This window comes from Anastrepha ludens, chromosome 2 (genome assembly GCF_028408465.1).
Source record: "Anastrepha ludens isolate Willacy chromosome 2, idAnaLude1.1, whole genome shotgun sequence".
NCBI lineage: Eukaryota > Metazoa > Arthropoda > Insecta > Diptera > Tephritidae > Anastrepha > Anastrepha ludens.
This window is the reverse complement of record NC_071498.1, coordinates 81,348,184-81,374,435: the sequence shown is the minus strand read 5'-3', so window position 1 is coordinate 81,374,435 and position 26,252 is coordinate 81,348,184. Positions and strand designations below refer to the sequence as shown.

Genomic DNA, 26,252 nt, shown 5'->3' with positions numbered 1-26,252 from the left:
AAACGACTGGCGCGCTTTGCTAAACTCGGCCAAAATCGCGTAAGCGGTTATAGCGCCAATTAAGAAGAAGAAGAAGTTGTTTCCATTGCTTTCACCTACTCTTCTTCTTCACAGACAAGTAGTTCCCCTTGCTTTTGTTTGTTTACTGATGGACTCTTACGATGCGGCAAAGCGAATTCGGAAGGCGCAATCTATTTCTCTATCATTCTTGAGTTACATATACCAGTATCCCTAGCGGCAAATCTTGCTCAATAACTTTTTTGTTGCTTTGACATGCACATTTTCCGTATTCTACGTAGGTGATGCGCAATCCTGTCATTTTCTGTGAGAGCGGGCCCAGGAGCTCGACGATGATGAACAGCTGATAGTCGAAATGGCGAGCTGTCAGAAGTAAACCACTAGAAATAACTGGCGAAAACTGTTCGTTTTTCGCGATTTCAATATTTATACTTAAGTACATATATATTTTATATTAGATTCAACTGAAACGTAATCATTTCAATTAAAGTGTGTTTTTAGAATTTCCTAAAGACTCCTATAGCCTTTTCGGCTTCTACTTTTAATTCATTTTGTCTTCATACGTTTTACACACGTGTAATTTTACTGAAAGCTGGTTTATGTCTGTAAATCTGTATGTATGTATGGTTGAAAAGCTATAAGAGAATTGAATTTGAGTTTGAGATATTTTACAAACATTATTTTGTCAAAGGTTATCTCCTTTAACTTATTTTGTTTTCACAATTCTGTTTCTTTTTTTGTTACCCACTTTTTGAGTTATATTAAAAAATTGTAACACAACAGATACATAATATATTTCTGTTTATTTTTTCTTATCTCAATTTTGAATAATTTCATTGAAATATCAATTTTTGAATTTTTTGCTTATTTATAATATTTTATACGCTTATTTTTATTATATGTAGGTTTATATAGGTGATATAAGTTTGCTGGGCAACCACGCTCTAAGTGGTGGTGTGGAAACTAAAGCCTCCCAATTTTTGTTTAAAAAATACCCATTCAATGTTTCTTGCCGGTGTAACATTATTGACGAATGTTATAAAAAATGCACATTTTTACAGCGCTCTCACGTGAAAAAGAGTTTCGCATCTAGTAATCTAATGTATTCCACACAAAGCCATACACCCGAATAGATTGTGTTCGATTGTCTCTTCCTCTTCTATATTCTGACAGCATCTGCAATAGTCATTGGATAGTGCCCCTAATGTACTGGCAAGTCTTTTTATTAGTAAGTACCCAGGTAGGACAGCTACTGCGATTTTTAGATCGTTCCTACTTTAAGTAGACTCTTAGGCAACCCATGTTCCATGTGTCTAAATATAGTACAATATAATATTCGACTACCATTCGGAATTCACAGAGAGAACGTCGGTTCGAATCTCGGTAAAAACACCAATATTAAGAAAACCATTTTTCTAATAGCGGTTGCCCCTCGGCAGGCAATGGCAAACCTCCGAGTGTATTTCTGCCATGAAAAAGCTCCTCATAAAAATATCTGCCGTTCGGAGTCGGCTTGAAACTGTAGGTTCCTCCATTTGTGGAACAACATCAAGACGCACACCACAAATTCGAGGAGGAGCTCGGCCAAACACACAATAAGGGTGTACGCGCCAATTATATATATATATATATAATATATGTAATTTGAAATGCTAAAGCCACACCTTTTGAAATTAAGCGCGCACTCGGTTATTTCAAAGACATCGAAAATTTTGGTCAATTCTTCTTTATTAAGTTCCATTAACTTCATCTGCTATATGCATCTGTGTAGGGCGATTTACTCAGTGCTGTTTACATCCAAAAAAAAAACAACTAATTTGAATCAAAGTGGGTTAACAATCCTTTAAACCTAATTGCGACTTTAGTTTAACGAGTTTTTTGCAGTTAAAAGCCGCTAACGAGTTCTTGATTCTTCAACTTGCAGTAAAATATTATGTCACGCAATCATAATGGATCAACAAAATATACATCTAAGAGATTTAAGTGCCTAGGGAGATATTGCGCCAACGGGCATAGCTAAGTTGGCATTTCTTGACGTCTCTAATCTTAATTTATTATTTCATATGGTAATTCCCACTTCGTTATTACGCAAAATACAAAAATACTTAAAAATAAATATTAATTGACGCTCCTGAGGACTTGGTAACAAAATAAACTAAAACAACTTTGCTTGAGCAGCCAGTAAATATAACAACGACTCGCAAAAAAATTATAAAAATCCCAAAACTTTAACACAGAAAAACAAAAACGAAACTAACAATTTTATTTTCATCTATTATATTTCTATTCTTATTCTACACATTTCGATTTTTTTATTCTGTCGCCATTCGCCGCTTAAAAGACCAACATAATTAACCACCTCAACGCTATAATACATACATACATTTTATAGATATAAACCATATCCAACCATTCTGCAAAAATACCCATTATCGTAGTTAATTTGAATAGATTTCGAGTAAATGTTCGTATCTAAGCGAAGCTCAATGTCAAAGCTGATTTAAAAATAATGATATAATACACACTTAAACATTTCATGTTTTTTTTTTTATTTTATTCTTACGCATTAGCACTAAGGCTTTTTGACAAAACAACAGAACGAAACTAATACATATTAGCAAATATACAGAAACCAATAAAATTGATTTGAATAGCACATACGTGTGTACATACATACATCCATGTAAAGCGCGATGACAGATGCATAGCAGCTGCAAATGCTTCAAACTCCATTCAAAACTCCACTGCCAGGCACACTTAATTTTCAAAACACCAAAGTGAAAAAATTAAAAGTCGAACAAAAAAATCCTTAAAATTTATGGTAGCTACCAATTTGAATATTTATTATGTGCACGAATGTATGTGTGCGCACAAAAAAACAGTAAAAATATTTTCCCAATGGTAGCTTACGATTGACTTTCGTATTTTAGCTTAGCGCTTCAACCATTCTAGCCAACCTTGAAATCAGCGACAGCAGCCACCACCAGATTCTCCCAAAAAAATGTTGCCGTGTCATTGCCAACAAATGCCACATAACAAGACAAAGCGTTTGGCGTTCAAGTGCACAGTGAGCTGCAGGTGGAAAAACATAAATACGTAACAAGTTTTGCAGAAGTCAAGTTTTTGTGCTGAAAAATACGCGTTGCATAGAAAATGGGCACAAACTCACACGCGCACAAAATATTGAATGCTGTATTAATTTTCATAGATTTTTACACACCTTCATGAATACGTTAATACACAACTGAATGCCAAAGGTAAGTTTCCAATATACAAATAATATTTTAAATTAGAATCTTGCCATTGCAAAATCTTTTATTCGCTAAAATTCGAATAGTTCTGTTAATGATTTGGTGCTATGAAATTTCGAATTCTTAACCAATATTTTGTTTTCCAGTTTCAAATATTCATCACTTATGCATGCGTACACGTATACTCGTACATGTGCATATATACAATATATTTTTTATATTATGGCCTTGAAATTGATTTTAGTGAAGATCAGTTAACGTCAGAATTTTTATTTCTTTTTAAGAGCAAAGTCAAATGCTCAATTAATATGTTACAAACAGGTTCTTCGTCTACAATTCGCGACTGGTATCTTTTCGATCGATTATTAATCGTTGCTTATATGTAAATAATATTTATTTGAAACTGAAAAAGTATAAATGGAGGAGTTTCTAAAAATTTAGTACGAGAATGCTGTGCAGGAAATACCAGCTATGGGTAGAAATTACGTTTTTCATTCTGAATTCTTGTACGCAAAGCATCGAAATTATAATAACAGCCCGCATCTTGCACTTGATAAAGTTTACAAATTTACTTCTTAACTTTTTTTTGTTCTGTATTAATAATTGTTATTCTACCACGGAAAGCAAAATATGATAAACTTGACAAGTTTTATACCAATGGTCAGTATTTAAATAAAATATATGAACTCTATATTAGACTGCACCACCTTTAAAAGAAAAAAAGTTCGCCCCTAAGTCTAAAATATTTTTGGAAGACAATTTCGAAAAAAAAATTTCTTTTTTTGGCCGACCGTAGGGTTCGCCTTTTTACATTTCTGATTTTATCTTCGGCATGCACAATCGGATCTTAAAGTAATAGGACTATGCATAAGTTCGTGCGGTTTTTTTTCGAAATTTGAAACTTTATTGACGTAAAATGGTTACAAATTTAATATTCAAAATATTGTCCATCGCTTACTACTACTTTTTCCCATCTTTCTGGCAATTCACGGATTCCCTTTGTGAAAAATTCGGTCGGTTTTGCCGCAATCCACGAATCGATCCATTTTTTGACTTCATCGTAATTACGGAAGTGCTGGTCAGCCAGGCCATGTTGCATCGATCGGAAGAGATAGTAATCGGATGGCGCAAGGTCTGGACTATACGGCGGGTGGGGTAGGACATCCCATTTGAGCGTTTCTAAGTATGTTTTGACCACTTGTGCAACATGTGGCCGAGCATTGTCATGTTGCAAAATAACTTTGTCGTGTCTATCGGCGTATTGCGGCCGTTTTTCTGGCAGTGCTCGGCTCAAACGCATCAATTGTCGTCGGTAGACATCCCCCGTAATCGTTTCATTCGGTTTCAGTAGCTCATAATACACAACACCCAGCTGGTCCCACCAGATACAAAGCATAACCTTCAGGCCATGAATATTCTGCGCCGACGTCGATGTTGAAGCATGGCCAGGGTATCCATACGTTGCCCGACGTTTTGGATTGTCGTAATGGACCCACTTTTCATCGCCAGTCACAATTCGATGCAAAAAACCCTTTCTTTTGTGCCGTTGAAGCAGTTGTTCGCATGCCATAAAACGGCGTTCAACGTCTCTTGGCTTCAATTCATACGGCACCCAATGGCCTACCTTTCGGATCATTCCCATGGCTTTTAAACGTTTGGAAATGGTTGATTGATCAACTCCCAAAGTTTTTGCAACCTCTTCTTGCGTTTGAGCCGGATCTTGATCGAGCAATTCCTCCAATTCGGTATCCATGAACTTTGGCGGCGCACCCTCCCGTTCTTCGTCTTCCAAGCCAAAATCACCACTTTTAAAGCGTGCAAACCACTTCTGGCACGTTCGCTCAGATAGAGCATGCTCACCATAAACTTCCACCAAGATACGATGACTTTCGGCTGCTTTTTTCTTCATATTAAAATAATGAAGAAGAATTCCCCGCAAAAACACATTATTTGGCACGAAATTCGACATTTTCAAGTGTGGTAAAAATATTGTTGTTTACGCTTCAAATAAAAAACTTATACTGACGTTTGTGCCTTACGACAGTAGCTCTCCAATGAATATTTGGAAATGTGGATCGATGGAATAATAATCAAGTTACGCCATCTGTTGTAAAACCGCACGAACTTATAAATAGACCTATTATGATATACCGGTGTATTCGTCTCAATGGAAATTTTTTTTATTTCAAAGATCATTGCCCTCAAGTACTCTATTCTAGTACTTAGCCACCTAATCTCAATGGGTGCTCTATCCCTAAAGCCGGTTAGTTAGTCCGCCGAAAATCATTAAACTTTTCCTAACGAAATATTTTAATTATTCCAGTGGAACTTACAAAAATTACCCCTAATTCGACCAAAGACCTCCCGAAATGATGGTTCGTCGTTCGTATTTCATATCCGAGAAATACATATCATGAAATTATCTACGAGATTAAAATAAAAAAAATGCATTCCAATAATATTTCTGTTTTGTATTATCATTTAATTTCTTACGCTCTTAAAAACATCCGGAAGTAGGAAAACTTTTTTTTAATTTTTTTTACACACAAAGCCTTGAAAAACAAGGAAATGACATATGTGCATAACAGTCCATCAGATTGAAATTCATGCAGTTCTGCCAAATCATATGCAACGTTGGACTCAAGAAATTGGTTTTCCTTTCAATACTCGCTAGATGTTGGTAAATCGAAAGCAGCTATAATTATCAGAACTGGAGACAATAAACAAATACTACTTTCAACCAACTCGTTCATTATGAGCATAACGGAAATACAACCAGATAGTATGGCCACTGCTGCTGATATTTTACCATCCAGAGTATATAAGTAGACCCTGAACAGTCAGGGAGTAACCAAAATCTATGGGTAATGAGTAAAAAGTGGAGGATGGACTCTCCTTCTTTTTTCTATCTGAAAATTGTATCATCTCAAATAAGTAGGATCGGTAAATATTGATACTATATATTTATAGATAATTAAGTCTTGGCTGTTTAAGATAGCATCTGAATAGGCTGTCCAACGTGGCAGGCCACTGTACCTAGTTCCACTCAGGAGTGTGAGTATTTAAGGGGGTCCTCTAGTTTCTCGTCTGTTTTTTTTCGGGTTTTTCAATAATTTTTAACGGGCAAACGATCAAAATAATAAATTTCATTGTGTTCACATAATCTTTAGTAACATTTAAATGAGCTTTACAAATTTTTTGAAGACAAAATATATAATAGAATAAAAGTTATAGTGGCCGACAAGAAGACATAAAGTAAAAGAGGTGCTTGACGGTGACCAAGATTGCGGCTGTTTGGCTTATCTGAAATCGAAAAACCAAACGACATTTTAATCTTCATATTTAAGACTAGCGATTGAACTAGAATGAATTCTTAATTACAAAAATTAATTTTTAAAAATTAATTTTGAAAATTAAATTCTATTTTTTACTTATTTTTTCTTAATTTTTTCGCTCATAGGAAAAAAACTATCGAAGCAATCATGATAATCCTAGTTCAATCGCTGGCTTATAATATATTAAAGATGAGGTATATATTTGAACAAGATCGGTTCAGTAGTTTTTGAAATATCGTGGTCACTATTTTGAAAAATAGTGTTTCGAGAAAAACGCGTTTCAAAGTTCGCGCAGCGTTGAGCGCGCTAAGTATACCTGCTACGTTCAAGGCCGTAACTTGTGAGCCACTTCGAATATCGAAAAATCCTTCAGCACATACTTTTAACACATGTTGTAAATGTTATTTATGAAAAAAAAAAAAATTCGATATTTTCGACCCAAGAAACTAGAGGACCCCCTTAAAGTAAAGCAGCAATTGCCTACAAATTTTAAAATCTCTTTGTTCAGGATAATTAAAAGGAGATTTTGCGATGTAAATTACGTATTTATTTATCTTTAATACTTTTAGACCTTTTGAAAATTTCAGTAAATAGATTTTTCTACGATTATCTGATAAAATGAAAACCTTAAATGGTTCGTTTCCCATAAACGTAAATTATTTATAAGCTATTGAACAAAACAAAGTAAAACCCTTATCTCCGTCCCTACAATTTTCAACCGTTCATAAGTGGACGTAAGCGTGCATAATTTTGTTACCGTTATTTTTTTATGGTATTAAATCACATGTGACGTAGGAAAAATACTAATTTAAAATGCGTGCATTCAAAAGTCTCCGATTTTGTTTTGATTGTTTCTTCGTTCATTTTTGGTCTGAAGTGTGCGCTTCATCACGTTTTCTGAGTTAATGATGCTGTAAAATGCCAAATACGGTTACAGACGTGAACGAGCACCACTTAAACATATGGACTCACATAAATGGAGATAAACCCCGACCTACGAACGTTGGTGACTAATAAGTAAGTGTTGGCGATTAAAATATTTAAATTTAATTTTTTTTATTATTATTCAGCGTAAAATATAACGCAAAAAAAGCCTGGCACGGGTAGTTACTTTTACAGTTGTACTAATTACTAATTACAGTTCCACTAACTAAACAGAAAGGTTATTGGTAGATTTGTTTTAATAGCGTCCTAATTGATTATGTGTAAACAAAAACAACAAAGCAAGGCTAAATTCGGTCCGGACTGAACTTTTTATACCAGCGCTCATTTTAATAAAATTTCATTTACGCTAATTAATTTTTCAAACAAAAAAGACTGTGGGACTTGTATAAAAAAAATGTTGATTTGTTATATGGATAAAATCCGCAACACCGTTAAGAAACAAAATTTAATGGGATCGTCAAATTCGCACTTTATTGTACTAACATTAAATAAACTATAAAACTACTTAGCAACAATTTTTCTGGAAATTCGATTAAAAAATCGTTGAATTGGGATGAAAACTTTGCTGAATTGCTATAATTTTTGTAAAAAGTTTGAAACGTGGAGTTATATAGTTTTTGTTAAGCAATGATTTATATTTTCATAGAAAAAATCATACACATATATTCAAAAAAAATAAAAAAAAAAAAACATTGGTTAAAATATTGATGTGCTACAATTTTCGCGCGGTGTATATTCCATATGCGTCCTTGAGCATGGATGAGCGCACAAAGTTCACGAGGGACACCCCGACTAAACCAGTCCAATATGGCATGAAAGCAAGAAGCAAAATTGTGGGACTAACTTTGGTTCCTGCGCCATATTTGATTAAAAAGTTTAAGATTTTGATCAAATTTGTCGAACTTTTATAAACCTTGTATAAAGTTGGAATCTTTGATATATATATATTAGGCCGGGTCGATTTGTGGGGAGGCAAAAAAATCGCCCATTGCTTTGTGAAAATCATATTCTAGGGATCAAAATAAGAAACATTGCCGAAGGAACTATACCTCTAAAACGAATTCTGATGTCCCCCAATTTGGGTCGAACTTTTTAGTTTCTTTTCTATAACTCACTTAAATTAATTTTTTCATTCACATATGTTCTGTCTAAATAAATTTCTTAAGAGAAAAAATAGATATTATTATAAATAAATAATAAATATTATTATAAATAAATAAAAATAAGGAAAAAACATAGCCATTTAGCTGATTTTTTCATGCAAAGGCCAAAAATGGTGATATTTTGAAATGATTGTATGAGGAACCCCCCAGGGGAGTTCCAGGGGGTGTGCCACTGGCATGGGTGGATTGGCCGTCCAAAGTTAGTGGGGGTCGGTCATACATTTGGACTCGATTGGAGCACTCTAAATGAGTCAAAGTGGGATTTTTCAAAATTTGCCCCTACCCAAAATTCGACCCAAATTGGGGGACATCAGAATTCGTTTTAGAGGTATAGTTCCTTCGGCAAAGTTTCTTATTTTGATCCCTAGAATACGATTTTCACAGAGCAATGGGCGATTTTTAAATCGACCCGCCCTAATATATATCTTTGTTGTATAATAAAGTATAGTAAAAAAAACGCATGAAAACTAAAAACAAAAGAAATATGGCCAAAATAACGCGTTTCTATTATATTGATCATGGGTGTACCTGTGTCGTGAGCAGAACAACTGCTACCGGAAACCTAGATCTTAGTGGTCTAGCTGTCAAAACCCAGTTTTCATTAGGCCTTCTGAGCAAATGCATCGTTTCAGTAGTAATGGCTTAATTCTAAACAGATCCGGTCTAATTACCATATTTCATCATAATTACCATTTCCAACATAAACTACTCATATTGAACACTTTTCTATAAGCTAAGATACATTCAGTTTTTTCAGGTTTAACGCATAAGCCATTTATAGTTAAATCACAATTTTGTCCATTTAAGTAATCATGGGTACGAAGAAATGTGCAACTAATATTATATGTAAGCACGTAATTGCACTCTGTCAGCATAACTAGAACCTTGAGGTACTCTTCTAACTACAGACATCAAACTAGACTTTCTCTTTCCAACAATAACAAAAACCAATGTTTGACCTAAACACTTAGGAACGTTTAAAAGTAGTGCAGCCTATCTTTGACCTCAAACCAGCCTGCCTGTCAGTTAGAAGTTTAATATCATGCACATACGAACTCATGTGCTTTTGCGGAATACGCTCAACCATTTTAGACAACAAATTCAGAGGGAGTATTGGGCGAAATTCGTTTTTTGCCTTGTGAACCTTAGCTACTCTCCAATTCACTGGAAAAACACAAGTTGTTAAAATTACATTTAGCACATACTAGAGTCTTAAGTTTCTTCGCAGTTATTTGTTATTTTTATAATATCTTATGAGCTCTGTATGTACAATGGCAATGAGAGTTTGAGGAAATTTGATGAATAGAACCATTCCTTCATCTTGCGTATTACTGGTTGCGAAACCCTTGTGCACCTTATTAGTGAAGAGTGTAACAAAATTACCAGACTAATACCGAAAACTGTGACGTACAATCGACGTACTCATCATACCAAGTGAGAAAAACCATGAAAAATAATATAAAATCTTAGACAATGCAGATCTATGAATAAATTTTACTTTCACTAAAAGCTATGGGCTGAAATTAGGGCTGCATTACACCACATAAAGCTTCAACTTGTCAGTTTAATAATAACATGCCGTATAATGAGCTAATTATCTAAATTAGATTCGGTGAATACAGCATAGAGCTACAATAACAATTTTAATTTGAAATTTGGTATAATTTGGATTATAAACCCGAAAACATTTGTTGTGCCTGCTAGGTAAGTTTATCTAATCAAGCCTTCCAAATCTAGTAACCAATAAATTTCTTATTACGCTTACAAAGGTTCTGGCGATTCAATGGATGCATAACTAGCCGAAAATATGATTAGACAAACGACGCACGAATACAACTTAAACAAAATGAAGAAAATTAAAGTGAAAGGGAAACAACGATATCAAAAACTTCCATAGATTTAACAACTAATCCAAAATCTAAGAACCTGTTTTTTATTTTTCATATAAAGAGTAATCGGTAAACCGAAACTGTTACACTATCGCGAACAAAGAGTTGGCTTCATTATGAATACGTAAGAAGTAGATACTCGTACTTCCGCTTTAGGGCTGCAGTAATTTTTTTATACCCCTGCCGCACCACATTGAGGTATTGCATACATACTCGCATAACTGTATTCATCTATTGATAACTTGTAACAGGCTAGTTGTGATGGGTTTTTGTGAACAATATAACTTAAGTCCCGAAAATGTCCAGTAATGCAATTTCTTAAGTTAAATTCTTACTTTAACTGTTTAACAAATATGTTATATATAATACGTATGTATAAATATATGTTTGAGCGTTTTTGTTTTCTTTTTGATGCAAATAAGTTCAACTGACTTACTTGCCTCTTTATCCTAACACGAATTAATACGCATTAAAGCCTACGCTTTTCCACTTATTCCGCTTAAATTGTACGAGATTAAAAGGCATATGAACTTCTTTTAACCACAAAAAAGTTTGTTCACTTTTTCAATTTTTTTGCATAACTCCTTTTTCATCGTAACTTAATTTACTTTAACGAATATGTAAACGCTAAAGTACTTTTAAATGCGTATGCATTTAACTATAGCCTTTTGTTTTGCTACTAGTGAAATAATTTCCCCTTTAAATAAAAAAGCATATAATAAATATAATTAAATACTTAATTAATAATTTATATTTTGAAAAATACATAGATACTTTTTATTTATATTTATTATACGGTAGTAGAGTTTCTCAAACAATATCCATGCAATTTTTTTCGAAGTAAGTTATTGCAAAATAATGAATATTTGATCCCGAAACAGATCACAAATTAAGTTTAATCTGATATACACCATATGGGACGTGGAATGCCAGCACCTTATTATATTCCATATAGTAAATTGATTAATTACACAGGCTTACAAATTATTGATGATTTTTTTACCCAAAAACCAGACCATCCAATTCCTTTGTTAAATTGTAGGCAAAAACCGGATGAGTGAAATCAAACGTTTTCAAGATATTTACAAAGTTCAAAAAATAGGTTATTTTACCAAAAATATATAAATTTTCTGACAACTTTTCACAGCGCAGGTGTTCGACAAGGATGATTACTTTCGCCGACCCTCTTTCTTAGTGTTATTGATTATTATTCACATCCTACACAATTCCGTATATGATAAGAGAACAGAATTCGAAACCCGGCTTATAACTAACCATCAATACGCGAAAATTCAAAGTGTTCTACCATAAACAGATTTTTCCGGCGTATTTTCAAGTTGGGCAGCCGAATGGGTTGGTGCGTGACTACCATTCGGAATTCACAGAGAACGTGATACTGGTAGCATTGCAAAACGCTTTGGAGATGGAGCGAAAAACACCGCAACAACGCCAGAAATGGTTCGGAAAGTGAAGGCTGGACTTGAACAAAATCCATGTCGAAGTGGGAGAAAAAAATTGCCAAAGAACTGAAAATATCACAAGACAGCATTCGACGCATATTGTAAAATGAGCTCAAGGTCAAGGCTTACAAGTTCCAAAAAGCACACGATCTTTCACCCCAGCAAAAAAAGGTTCGCTGCGAAAGAGCAAAGGAGTTGTTGCGCTTGCACGAACGTGGCGAATTTCCTAACATTGTGTTTTCTGATGAAAAAAATGTCCCAATTGAGCAGTTCATAAACATTCAAAACGATCGTGTTTACTTGATCGAACGCTCATACGAGAAATTGAGCCTACGTATGGCCACTCGAAGCAATTTCCCATCGCAAGTAATGGTTTGGGCCGCAGTGACCGCTGATGGACGCTCTCCAATCGTTTTTATCGAGCCTGGTCACAAAGTGAATGCGACTTATTATCGGGAAAATTTTTTAGAAGCTGCTTTAGAGCTTTACACGCAAACATTTCGGTCGTAGACCATGGACGTTCCAACAGGACTCGCACCGTCTCATAAAGCTCGTGTGAACCAAGAATGGTTAAAAATCATGTTCCACACTTCATTTCGTCCACACAATGGCTTTCAAATTCGCTAGACGCAAGCCCAATGGACTATTCCATCTGGTCCATTTTGGAGAGCAAGGTGAGGACTAAAAAATATGCCACTATGGATGCGCTGAAAAAAACAATTATACGAGAATGGGCCAAAATACCTCAAGATAACATTCGTGCTGCATGCAACTCATTTTTTGACCATTTGAAGGCTATAGTCAAGGCAAAAGGTGGTCATATCGAGCTAAAATGAATATATGTAAAATTGTAACCATTTTTGAACAATTTTGTCTTTCAAATCAATAAAAACTAATTTCACACAAACAAGTTATGGTGTTTTGAATAGGTAACACTTCATATCGTTCACCCTGTATAAATATATATATCAATATATCCTCATTGCAGAGTTAAATTTCATGCATTTCTTATATCAAATATTTCGTATACTTGTAAGTATTACTTTAGTTCAATTAAAGTTTTCCACTTGCAAAGTAAAAAGTAAAAATAAAATATTATTGTGAAACATGCGCTGGGTATACAAAGTTCCGTTTCAACCGAGCTTAAGCGCTTCAATTCTTGATTTGTAGCGCTTACTAATGACTTGGAAAATTATGATAAACAACGAAATGCGGAAGAGAAAATTCAAAGATTATTAAATTTACATAAGTATCCACTTTTGTATGGGCCTCTGTTTGAAAAATTAGATTTAAATTGAAGTCGTTCCTAAATTCCTATTATGCAATGGTAAGCTGTTCTTAAGAATGGTGCTTCAATCCACAGTTAACTACTCAGCTACACATAGGTACATACACTTTTAATTACAAATGTTTGTTTGAATATTCGCATGTCGTTGCTAAATAAATGTTGCAGCCCCTTAAAATTTGATTAACCCGGAACTTATTAAATTGTATTTTATTTGAGTCTTTGAGCCAGCAGCCAGCCTTCTTTTCTAAACGAAAAGACAACTTGTCTTCCTCTAATTGCGACCTTCAAAATTGGTTAATGCAGATATTTTTCGATAGGTTTAAGACGTTGTATATTTTTTGCTGCCTTTTTGTGTTGTTTGCAAAAGTATTTAATAATAAATCTGTGGCAGATCAAATACATTGCTGCTCTAAAAGCAAAGACGTATTTTTAGGAGTATGTATGTGTGTGCATGTGTCTGTATATATATATATGTATATAATTTATGCGTACGCTACGCTAGCAGCATCAACGTTAAAACCCGTGGATCTGCGTTAACTCACTGCACCTTCATCCAATGCGTTGATAACGCATTCTTTGATTTCTTTTATTACTCATCACTGTTTACATTTTGAAATCAATTTCTAAGCCATTTTAGTGTTTGAATTCATTACGTACCAATAAGGAGTGTTGTTGTCTTTTACTTTTGTTATACTTTGTATTACTATTTTTGGGTTTACAGTTAACTCGTCTACCTAACTTTTAAATGGGCATACTTGCACCAAAAATTGGAACTGTATTTTTAGAGATCAACGTACGGCGGGTCAATCAATATTCATGTATCTACGTATACCAGGTCATTGAGTAGTAGAAATGCAAATTTGTCATTTGTCGTTTTGATTTAGATGGTGCGGAAGATGCAAAGCAAGCTAAAATTTTTAAATGTCAAGACTAAGGTCTTTGTCGCATTTTTTGTCAGCCTAATGCCAACAAAACCATGAAACGAGTTAATTCATTCGTTTTTTTTTTTTTCGTTTTTTCCTCTTCTTATTAGCCATGGCATTCATGAAAGTATTGGGTTGTCGTGAAGTGTATTTGGGGTGTGTTGGTGGTTTCTCCAACGGAATAATACTTTTTTTTATGTATAATTGGCGCAGATGGGAACTTTGCAGTAGCAGTAAAAATGCAGTAAATATAATTTTTTACTGATACTGCAATTTACTTTGCATTACCAGTAAACGTTTACTCATTACTGGAAAAAAGTGCAGTAAAATATGTTTTTACTGATTAGAGAAAAAAAATTTTGTGATTACTGCTATACTGCTATTTGTAAGGCTGTAAATATACATAGTGTGTCGATCTATGATAATTGCAGTGTGTCGATCTATGATAATTGGAGTAAATTTAGTTTCCTTTTTAATGGTTGATAATGTACGTGTATATACATACAGATATATGTATGTACTTAGTATGTTGATAGATATGTGCGTATGTACAATAGTTTAAGGCTACCAGAGATCCAGGTTTTAGACTGTCTCGGTCCAATCGTGAAACCAAGACGCACTCCACAAATAGGAAGAGGAAAGGAGCTCGGCCAAACAACCGATAAACGGTGTAAGTGCCAAATATATGTATAATATATTATATACATTTTTTGTTGCCCTTCAGTAGATGTTAATTCCAGTGTGAGTAGTAAAATTGGTGCATCAATCAAAAAACAAGACCTGGAGCAAGATACCTTTTGCAAAGAAATGAGCCGCATTCAGGAAATATTTTTCTATTTTTTCACAAAGTTCAGTTAGTGCGTGAAGTAATATTGACCAATAGTTTAACCTTCAATATCGAAAAAACAATCACCATGGACAAACAATCAGCATGGGCAAATAATCAGCATGGACTGATGATTCGTTTAAGAATCATAAGTAAAAACTCACGACTCTTTACGTATTATTAGCTTTTTCAATAAACTTGGGTAATTACTAATAGCGTTGAATAGGTCAGTACAAAAATGTTTGCAAGCTTCTTGATTTTTAGATGTAAGAATTTTCGTCACACTTTATCCGGCGAAAGAAAAAAAATTCGAATGCGAACGAATGCTTTGGCTTTCACTGATTTATTTGCATAAGCAAAGATGATATTTCAGGCTATACGAGGTGTGTTCAAAAAGTATCGCGAATTTTGTGTTTTTTCAAAAATTATTTATTTATTCATTAATATCTATTTTGTCCCCTTCAAAGTAATCCCCATGAGATATTATGCACTTGTGCCAACGTTTGTTCCAATCTTCGAAGCACTCCAAAAAATAATTTTTTTTATCTTGTTCAGCTCCTGCTTCGTTGTCGTCTTTATCTCGTCAATCGTAGCGTAGCATCGACCTTTCATGGGCCTCTTCAGTTTCGGGAACAAGAAAAAGTCACAGGGGACCAGATGTGGGGAACACGGTGGCTGTGGCATCATTAGTGTGTTGTTTTTGGCCAAAAAGTCGCGCATAAGCAAGGATGTGTGACCAGGGGCGTTATCGAGATGCAAGAGCAATTTTTGTTCTTCCACAAATCCGGGCGTTTCTGGGGGATTGCTTCGCACAAATTGCGGTGATATGCCGGTAATATTCCTTATTGACCGTTTTACCCTGTGGCAAGAACTTATGATGCACAACGCCCCTGCAATCGAAAAAAACAATAAGCACAACTTTTACATTCGACCGAACTTAGCGCGTTTTTTCGGTCTTGGTTCGTGCGGCAGCTTCCATTGAGATGATTGAGCTTTGGTGTCCACGTCATAACCATAAACCCACGATTCATCATCAGTTATAACCCTTTGAAGCAAATAACCCTCATTAGCATTGTTCATGCGATGCTGCTTTTGGTCGAAATTGAGCAGTTTTGGAACGAATTTCGCGGGGACCCGTCTCATGCCCAAATGTTTGAAAAAAATCGAATGGCACGAGCCAATCGATATGTCAAGGTCCTCAACAACTTCTCTAGCGGAGATTCGACAATTGGCCAATACCATTTTCTTCACTTCATAAATTTTTTCGTCTGTTGTTGAAGTGCTCGGGCGTCCGGTACGCTTTTCGTCGTTCACATCTTCTCGGCCTTCTGCGAACATTTTGTACCATCGATAAACGTCCAAAGTAGCTTCTCCGTATGACACAGTCAACATTCGGAATGCATCCGAGCACTTATTTTCGTTTTTGGCACAAAATTTGATACAGGTTCTTTGATCCATCTTTTTGAAAAGGTAAAAATCGAAGACGAGCCGAAACACGTGCAAGCAAAGCAGCTGTCAACAATTAAGAGGGAGTGAGAGGCATGAGTACCAACATATCGCCACAAAAAAATCGAAAATCGTATATACGTAACCTGTGAAAATTCAAAATTCCCGATACTTTTTGAACACACCTCGTTCAGCTGGTAGTCCCTGGCATTTGGCACCTGCATACTTTTGCCCCAGCTTGAAATTGTTAGCCCTTTTCGAGAGTTTTATGCTCTAGCCGCAAAATGTTTTTACTTGCTTCGTTGTTTATTTTTTGCTAACACAACATTGCAACTCTTTTCCTTCTAACTACTAACTGGAAAATATATTTACTCAAAGTTGAAAGACCACAAACATTTCTTTTGTAAAACTGGTTAACGATTTTAATCGGGTAAACCCTATTACGAAAATACCTACCGGTAAAATAAATTGCATACACTGAAAGAGAGAAGCCTACAAAATTATTCTTCAAATGAACATCAGACCGATTCTATGTGAAGTTATCTAAGTATTTTGGCAGTGTAGTCAATTCTTCTAAAAATTGGATAATTTGTAGGGTTGAGCATAATACGAAGTAAATTGGATTTTTTTGTTGTAATTTCATAATATTTTTGTAAATTGTAATTTGGGTGTACAATTTTTTAAAGTGAAATATCTTAGGTAGGTAGGTAGGGTGGTTGTCGCAAGACACACTTAGACCTTCGGCAGGTCCATTGTGATACCACTGGAGCTTATCCTTACTCTACGTGTTCCCTTTCAAACCATCCGGTTGCTTTAATAAACGAGCATAGCTTCGTTAGTTTTAGATGGGCTATATCCGCTACATCGGTTAGAAATGCTGTATCGAGGGTGTGCAGCCTTCTCCTAGCTAGGCTTTCACACTCACATAAAAGGTGTCTGACTGTTTCCTCTTCTTCTGTATTTAGACAGCTTCTACAGAAATCGAAGTATGGGAGTCCTAACCTTCTAGCGTGGCTGCCTATTAAACAATGGCCTGTTAATACACCTATCATTTTTCTTATAGATTCCCTGTTGAATCTTAGCAAGATCTTCGATCGACCGCTGTTCCAGTTCGGCCATGTCTGTCTGCTTAGTTCGCATGTTGTGAGGTTTTGCCAGATTGTATTTACCTTTTTGATGGTTTCCCTGTCTATAAGTAATTTACAAGTGGCTATAGGCATGGGTATCAGCGCCTTATCCGGTTCGAGATCGAGCGTTGTACCGGCTCTTGCAAGCTCATCCGCCTTACAATTTCCTGGAATGTCCCTGTGGCCTGGTACCCAGATAAGGTGCACCTTGTAGCACTTAGATACGTCATCTAGTAGTTTAAAACATTCTAGAACTGTTTTTGACGAGTGTGTCTTTGATTCCAGCGCTTTTATTGCTGCTTGACTGTCCGAGTAAATGAAGACTTCATTTGTGGATAATACTCTCGTTTTTATTTCTTTAAGCCCCTCTTTTATGGCAGTGACTTCCGCCTGAAACACACTGCAATGATCAGGTAAGCGGAATGATTGGCATACTCCGAGTTTGTCGGAGTAGACCCCTCCCCCTACTTTGTTATCCAGTTTTGAGCCATCTGTGTAGATGTTTACTTCATTTATCTTAACAATGAGCCCGTTATCCCATTCCTCTTTGGAAGGAAATACTGTGACGAAGGATTTATACAAATTGATGTCCTTGGTCCTACAGAAATCCGTTGTGTGGGGAATGCAGGGGAATTGTGCTAAAATTGAGGAGTGTCCTCTTTGGTTCGTTCTGAGTAGGCCGATTTCTCTTAGCCTGAGAGTTGCTTTGGCAGCTGTTTGCTTACCGTACTGCTCTATTGGTAAAATGTTAAGCATGATATTTAGTGCATCTGTGGGTGTGGTTCTGAGGGCCCCGCAGATGCAAAGACTGGCCATTCTTTGTTCTTTCTTAGGTTCTGTTTAAGATTTTTATATTTTTTCTTAGTTTTTTAAGATAAAATTAATTAAAAAAAAAAACCTTTTGGGAAATAAATTTAATGTTTAATAAAAAAAATTTTGGAGACCAAATTACATTTTTTTTGGTTTCATATTTAAATTTTTTTAATTTTGATATTAATGAAGGTCTAGGCGCTCGAGTTCAACTTTATTATAAACATTCACATTAAGATAAAATTTAAAATTAATTACTTGAGAGAAATCAGACTTACATTAGCTGAAGACCTACGTGATGTTTTTTGGGGTCTGAGGAGAATCTCTGTTATACAAAAAGTTTGTTGGCTCAGGTTGTGGTACGCATATGTTACAATATTTTTCTATACAAATTTTAAAATTAAAACCTGTGCTTTCTTACTGCTGTCATATTAGGCATACATAAGATAACAGTTGAAATGGAAGTTAATGAAGAAACCTGGTGTTTGACACTTTGCGATGGTAATTCACTTTTTAATTCAAATTTAACTTAAAAATATGAATTTTGCATAATTATGTGAAACACCGCGCGACAGTAAAATCTATTCAATTAATATTTCATATTATTGTGGACCTATTGTTTTTATATAGTAATGCTGTATGCTCAGCTTTCCATTTTCTCAAGAATTTGATTTTTAAAAGGACTTGTAGGAAGGTGGTTGCTCCCTATGGTGGTTATACCTCCGGTTTAACTAAACTCAATGCAGTCAACTTGCGTCTAAGTTTTGTTAAACGCAATGGCCAACAAAATAAAGCGGCTAGATGTTTCAGTAAATGACGAGAAGAATATATTGGTCACAGTACGAATGAAACGAATATATAATAATCTGTTCCTTATATAGGGGTTTTCAGTAAGAGCGCTTCAACTTTTGAACTTTTTTGAATAAAACACAAACGGTTTGACTTTTTTAACTAATTTTTTTTTTGTGTTATCGAGTTTGAACATATACATTTAAGTATGAAATTCGATTTCTTTTGCATGACCACCGCGTGCACGTTTTACGAAGTCCAATCGTTGAACCCAATTTTCGATCACTCTTTTGCATAAATCGGCCGAAATTCCAGCAATTTCGCGTTCAATATTGGCTCTGAGCTCACAAATCGTCGCCGGCTTGTTACTGTAGACCAATGACTTCACATAACCCCAAAACGGGACGGCTTGTTAAATGTACCGTAAAATGGCCGTAATGCTGTTAAAGTAGCAGCAACAGAACGATTATTTTCATAAAAAATTTGCGCGATTTGCAATCGTTGCTCAAGTGTGTAGCGTTCCATGATGAAATGTATACTAATGAAGTTTACAAATGACAAGCGAAAAATAAAAAATATTACGTCGTTCGCCCTCCCTATCGGAAAAAAGTTGAAGCGCACCTATTGAATAACCCTATATTTTAGTCTTTTGAATCAAGTAGAAAATATTACTGTTAAAATAATAATAAATTATACTAGAAAAATGCATTTTATAATTAAAAGTTCACCTACATATTTAATATAATCTTAACATAACAGAGCAAAATTAACATATTACTCGTATTAAAAGCCAACCATAAAATTAATGTTTTGATTTTTGTAGCATACTCGCATGTGCATTTGGACCGCTACAGGTTTTAAATTTCAAAAAAATTGTTTAATATACTTCTAATCAGCCTATGATATTAACGTGAATGGCAAGCGATAGATGATATTTCCAGCTTTATTCTTTCAAAAAAAAAAAAAAAAAATTTTAAATGCCTCTTAAAGTATTCGCAGTAAATATAAAAATCTAGATTTGTCTTGGCGAAACATTTTTTAACAGCCTTTTTAACATTTTTATGTAAATATTGAAAATTTAGTCCTTTGAAAATTGAATGTTTTTTTAAAACTTATATTAATCAAGGAATAAAAAACTGATTGTGCAGTATTACTATTATAAAATCTGGAGCTTAACGCGCACGTGAAATTTTAATATAGGTATATTTATCAGTCACAAGTAAACAAGACAAAGATCACTCCGATATTATCCCCACAATCGTTACTTGTATACTCTCGTATATACAAATTTACATACGTCTGATTCACATACTTCAGCGGTGCATTGACTGAGTAGTAAACACATGTTTTTGTTCAAATGAACTTTTAATTAGCACTTCATTTTACACTCGGTGTATGGAACGTAAAATACTTAGTTATGCTTTCGATCACCGGTCGAAACATTTAACACGCTTTAAGAGCACACACACTTATTTACGTTAAAGTAAGCGCAATTTTGTTTTTGGGTTATATTTATAATCAATAATTGAAAGAGAAAACAGTAAAGAGAAAAAATCATGGTCATCACATTGGAAGATAACACAATTGGGTGTAAAAGGTCTCATCAGAATTACTGGCATATCAAATACGGGTAGGTGATTGACACAAACAAAACTGCACTGGTTTATCAATAAAGTATGACGCTACTAAAATGCATCAAATGCATTGAGTTCGAGACCTAGCAAGGTAAGCAATTTTTATACTTACATTCAAAACACACCATCTTCGCAGAATCTAAAGTAGAATTATACTCTAAATCCATCTTTCAAATTTCAATTATTATATATGTATGTGCCCCTTTAATATTTAGAGGATCAAATAATTGAATTCCATTTAATAACTTCACCTCAATTGTTATACGCTTTTTGGAATTGTCAACATTCCTCGTAATGTTAGTTTTTTTATTTTTTTAAATTTTCATAAAATCAAAATCCCTTCTTCAAAACGAGAAAATTTCGATTTTTTTTATTGCAAAATAAAATGTAGAAGTACGTTTAATAAATTATGTTAATTCAACTGCAAAACTCTTTTCGATTTAAGCGGTTTCTAATCACATCTGTTTTCCCCATGATTTTAGCCTTTGCGCAAAATGCAATAAGACAAATGTACATAACTCTTTTGCAAGAATATTTTAAAACCAGGAAAAATGTTTCTTCGGGTAATAAACACAATAAGGAACAAAACAACCTAAGTAAGTGCAGTTTATCGATTATGTATTTGGATCTCCAAACATGAAAATCACTAAGTAAAAATTAGAAAAGTTATACTTATTCACTAGAATTTAGTTTATTTTTTCTTCTTTAAGGAGAGACAAGGTGTTGATTTTGCAGCGGTGGCGCCATTTGCTAATTTTTCAGTGAAAGTCCTGCTGGAAATGGCATTTCACTCCACGGTGAGCGCTACAGAGGCACGGTAAACAATTTTTTATGGCCGGTAATTGAAGGTATGGTAATTACATAAACAATCTTTCGCCCCCTAAATTCGGTGATCGTGTGATCAATCGTCTCGGCGTGTTTTTGGGCTACCTGGAAGCTGATATTTGACACTGTTAAACCTCTATTTGCGAACAATTCAATGTTATGCGAACACTCCATTACCGATTCAGGCCTTTAAGACGAATATCGACAAAGACATTAAGGCATTTCTGAGATAGAGCCAGAAACCGTCACCGAGGCCTTGTAAAACAGGGTTAACAGGATGCGCTCTTGGGAAGCCACTCGAGGTAGCCACATGAATAAATAATACTATATCCATAAAAAGCAAAAAATAGCGCCTAAAAATACTAAATCTAGCTAAGTATTATCGAAATCGGTAAAAAATATAAAAAAATTAAAAAAATTGTTTTATTCTTAGTAAGCTTCTGTTAGATATATTGTATATCCATAAACATAAAAACTAAACAACAGCACTAGCGCAAGGCTACCAGCTGATTTTTCTTAAGTTTTCTAAATCTTTCGCATTTTCAGAACAAAAAAAACATATATTGAAAATACTGTTTAATTGTCATTCTTGCTACTTCAAATTTTAATTATCTTAGGGCAGAACCAAATTTTTTTGCTAATAGCAAAATCAAAATTTTTTTATAAACAAGTAAAAAATTAGACCAACTGTTGCGTATTCCATTTACATTATTGATGTGAGGAAAAAATGTTTCAAGCATAAATTAAAGGCTGTTATTATAAATATCGATTGACTTTTCAGCCATCATATTAAGTTAAAAATACCTTGAGCTATACGCTTATATATTGGGTCGTCATCTTAAAAAATTAAAAGAAAATTAAAAGATGTTCTCGAGAAAAAATATTAAAATAAATAAATAATTGGCGCGTACACTTCTGTTAGGTGTTTGGCCGAGCTCCTCCTCCTATTTGTGGTGTGCGTCTTGATGTTGTTCCACAAATGGAGGAGCCTACAGTTTCAAGCCGACTCCGAACGGCAGATATTTTTATGAGGAGCTTTTTCATGGCAGAAATACACTCGGAGGTTTGCCATTGCCTGCCGAGGGGCGACCGCTATTAGAAAAATGTTTTTGTTAATTTTGCTTTCACCGAGAATCGAACCAACGACCTCTCTGTGAATTCCGAATGGTAATCTCGCACCAACCCATTCGGCTACGGCGGCCGCCGAGAAAAAATATTAGCACTCCAAAAAAAATTTGTATGGCTTTAGTGGCTTGGGGCTTGAAGATCGAGTCATATAAAAAAATAGTAGCAGTTCGAATTGAAAGTTCATTTTGCCTACTGTTATCTCTCTTTGAACATTAAGTTCAGTTTTATTGTAGGAAAATATATATATTTAATAGCGTGCAATAAGTTGTAAGTGTCACTAGCCTTAAATTAGACGAAGTTTTTATTAAGTAATTAAATATTTCCAACTAGCTAATTTGCCATTAAATGAAAAGTGTAGAAAACGACAGTTTATGTTTTTAAAAATCATTAATCAAATTTTTGTAAATGTAATATTTTTTCAAAAATTCAAAAATTAGTGTTTGAAAAGACGACAGTAATACTAAAGGCTAGCATTGAGTAGTGATTAGGAAATTAATTACACCAACCACACCTTTCTATATGTTTGTTTGTGTAGGCAAATTTGCAAATCCGACACGCACACTGCGTTAAATAACTGCAATACTTGGACTTGTTGATACATTTTTACCAATTTATTTGTTTTTTATTTAAATTTAATAGTTTTTTAATGAAAATATAGTTCATTACCCGACAAAAACCATATATGTATATTACATAAATCCAGTTGTAAAACTTTATGCAAATTTTTGAGCAACTTAAAACTTGTATTTTATTATACCAAATTTATTTGATTATTCAAATGTTTACCCGAAATTTTCTAAACATTCTGATTAAACATTTTTCTAAAAATCATGTTTCTAAAAATTGTGATTAAAATTTAAGATGAAAGTTTTTTGAATTTTTTCAATTGCGCCAAGGTTGCAAATATTTATGTTTTTGTAAGAGATTGAATTCTACTTTTAGAAAAAAAAGAATCAAAAAATTGTCAAAACATGTCAATAAGTCTCTGTTCTACGCAGTTTATGTCTGAAATATCCGTCCACTGATAGCCAATCATAGGTGGGCACACTGCATTATAAATTTACTGCATTACAAATAGCAGTAAAATTTTACTGATTACTGAAAAAAATTTGCATTACCAGTACACTTTTACTGATTACTGAAAAAAATTGCAGTAAAAATATTTTTTTACTGATTACTGAAAAAAAATTGCAGTAAAAATATTTTTTTACTGATTACTGAAAAAAATTGCAGTAAAAATATTTTGTTACTGATTACTGAAAAAATTGCAGTAAAAATATTTTTTTACTGATTACTGAAAAAAATTTGCAGTAAAAATATTTTTTTACTGATTACTGAAAAAAATTTGCAGTAAAAATATTTTTTTACTGATTACTGAAAAAATTGCAGTACAAATATTTTTTTACTGATTACTGAAAAAATTGCAGTAAAATTACTGATAATATAATTTGATTTGCATTATCAGTATAATATTTACTGTTTATGGGAAGTCAAAATGTAATACACTCTTTTCAATTAAATATTTGTTTTATGCATATATTTACTTAAATAGATATTAGCATACAATGTGGTTCCACTGACTCGGAAAATTATCTGCAAGAAACGCTATTATACCTGGCCGAACGAGAAGAAACAACAAGTTGCCTAAATAAATATCAGGCTATTAAAAACGTATTTTTAAAATATAATACCCCATTACCGTCATCTGCACCTGTAGAACGGTTGTTTTCATTCGCTGGAATTGTAAATCAGTCTAGAAGGCAAAAACTCAGCGATGCAAATTTTGAAATGCTTGTGTTAAGAAAGGCTAATAGCTAATAGCAAATAAAATTATATTAACAGTAATTTTACTGCAATTTTTTCAGTAATCAGTAAAAAAATATTTTTACTGCAAATTTTTTTCAGTAATCAGTAAAAAAATATTTTTACTGCAATTTTTTCAGTAATCAGTAAAAAAATATTTTTACTGCAAATTTTTTTCAGTAATCAGTAAAAAAATATTTTTACTGCAATTTTTTTCAGTAATCAGTAAAAGTGTACTGGTAATGCAAATTTTTTTCAGTAATCAGTAAAAGTGTACTGGTAATGCAAATTTTTTTCAGTAATCAGTAAAAGTGTACTGGTAATGCAAATTTTTTTCAGTAATCAGTAAAAGTTTACTGGTAATGAAAATTAAATTGCAATATCAGTAAAATATTATATTTACTGCATTCTTACTGTTACTGCAAAGTGCCCACCTATGTAGCCAATATAAGGATGATTCACAAACTGAATACAAATTCACGTTTAGCAGCTCAGTTGAATACTTTTTAAGAACCCAAATATTCTTTTCTTACAAATTGGGCTTAATTAATGATTATTATTATTAAATTTTCTGATATATTGGCACTCTATGTTTACATATTTGTTTGTTTGTGCATATATTTTTTCATTTATTAATTCAATTAGTTAAAAATAAAATAAATTATTTTTGAGTAGTTGGTTTATTTCACTCTAACAGGGATTTCCTTTATTTTAATATTTAAATTTCTTATTTATTTGTATATCTCCTAACTATTACTTTTTTTTTTATTGCGTAGTATTTTTAGTATTTACCATCGTGATCCACATTCATTTCTATCGAGTTTCCAATGAATGGCATTGCCGCAGGTCCTGGAATTTTCTCAATTAGATGCACCATGCGAGCGCGCCTTTTATTGTAGATTACCAGGAAACAAGTGATGGCGCCTACCAGTATAATGGTAATGGGCGAGTATCCTGCTATAATCTTTGTGACTTTTGTGAGCAAGACGCTCTCGGCCAATAGAGTGGTCATTACTTTATCAGGCATTTTGAGAATAAAAACACTTTAATAAGCTCGGAAATAAATTCTTATTTTTTAATCGCTTTTAAAAATAAAAAACATATACGCTTTTACGTGTCAATAACTTTTTATCATTTAGTTGTATATATTTTTATTTTTCTGCACTTCACTTTTCCAGAAATTGTTTCTACACAATAGCAATCTAGTTAACACTTTTTCCACCAACCGAAGTAATTTGAATTAAAAAAATCGTTGAAATTTCAGCTTCCCAAATAAACACCAGCCACTTTTTCTAAACCAATACCGAGAGATGTTAATGCGTCGCCAGTTGAATGTCAACTAACAAAATCTCAATGAATGCATAAAGATTTAAAAGAAGTGATTAAAAATTGGATGAGCCTAATGGTTTTGCCGTGACTGTACCGTACCGCCGCAGCTATCGTAGAGCAGTGAGCAGAGTACAGTGAGCGGCATGGCACAAATTTTATGCCGGTCTCTGGGCACACAATCGATGCCGCCGAAATGTGTAAAGCTGCGCCCCTAACAATGCTGGGCGGCTTACCGTAGCACACACCAACTGACACAATCGGCT

At 33.9% G+C, this 26,252-nt stretch overlaps 1 protein-coding gene across 1 annotated transcript in view; it reads right to left on the bottom strand.

Annotated features, from left to right (window-relative positions):
* The window catches only part of LOC128871955 (cytochrome P450 4c3), a 57,331-nt gene extending 31,338 nt beyond the window's left edge, over positions 1-25,993 (bottom strand). The window contains exon 1 of the mRNA XM_054114158.1: positions 25,453-25,993. Coding sequence (XP_053970133.1) covers positions 25,453-25,687 — 235 coding nt within the window. The 5' untranslated portion in view covers positions 25,688-25,993. The remainder of the gene's footprint in view (positions 1-25,452) is intronic.
* Positions 25,994-26,252: the final 259 nt, after the last annotated feature.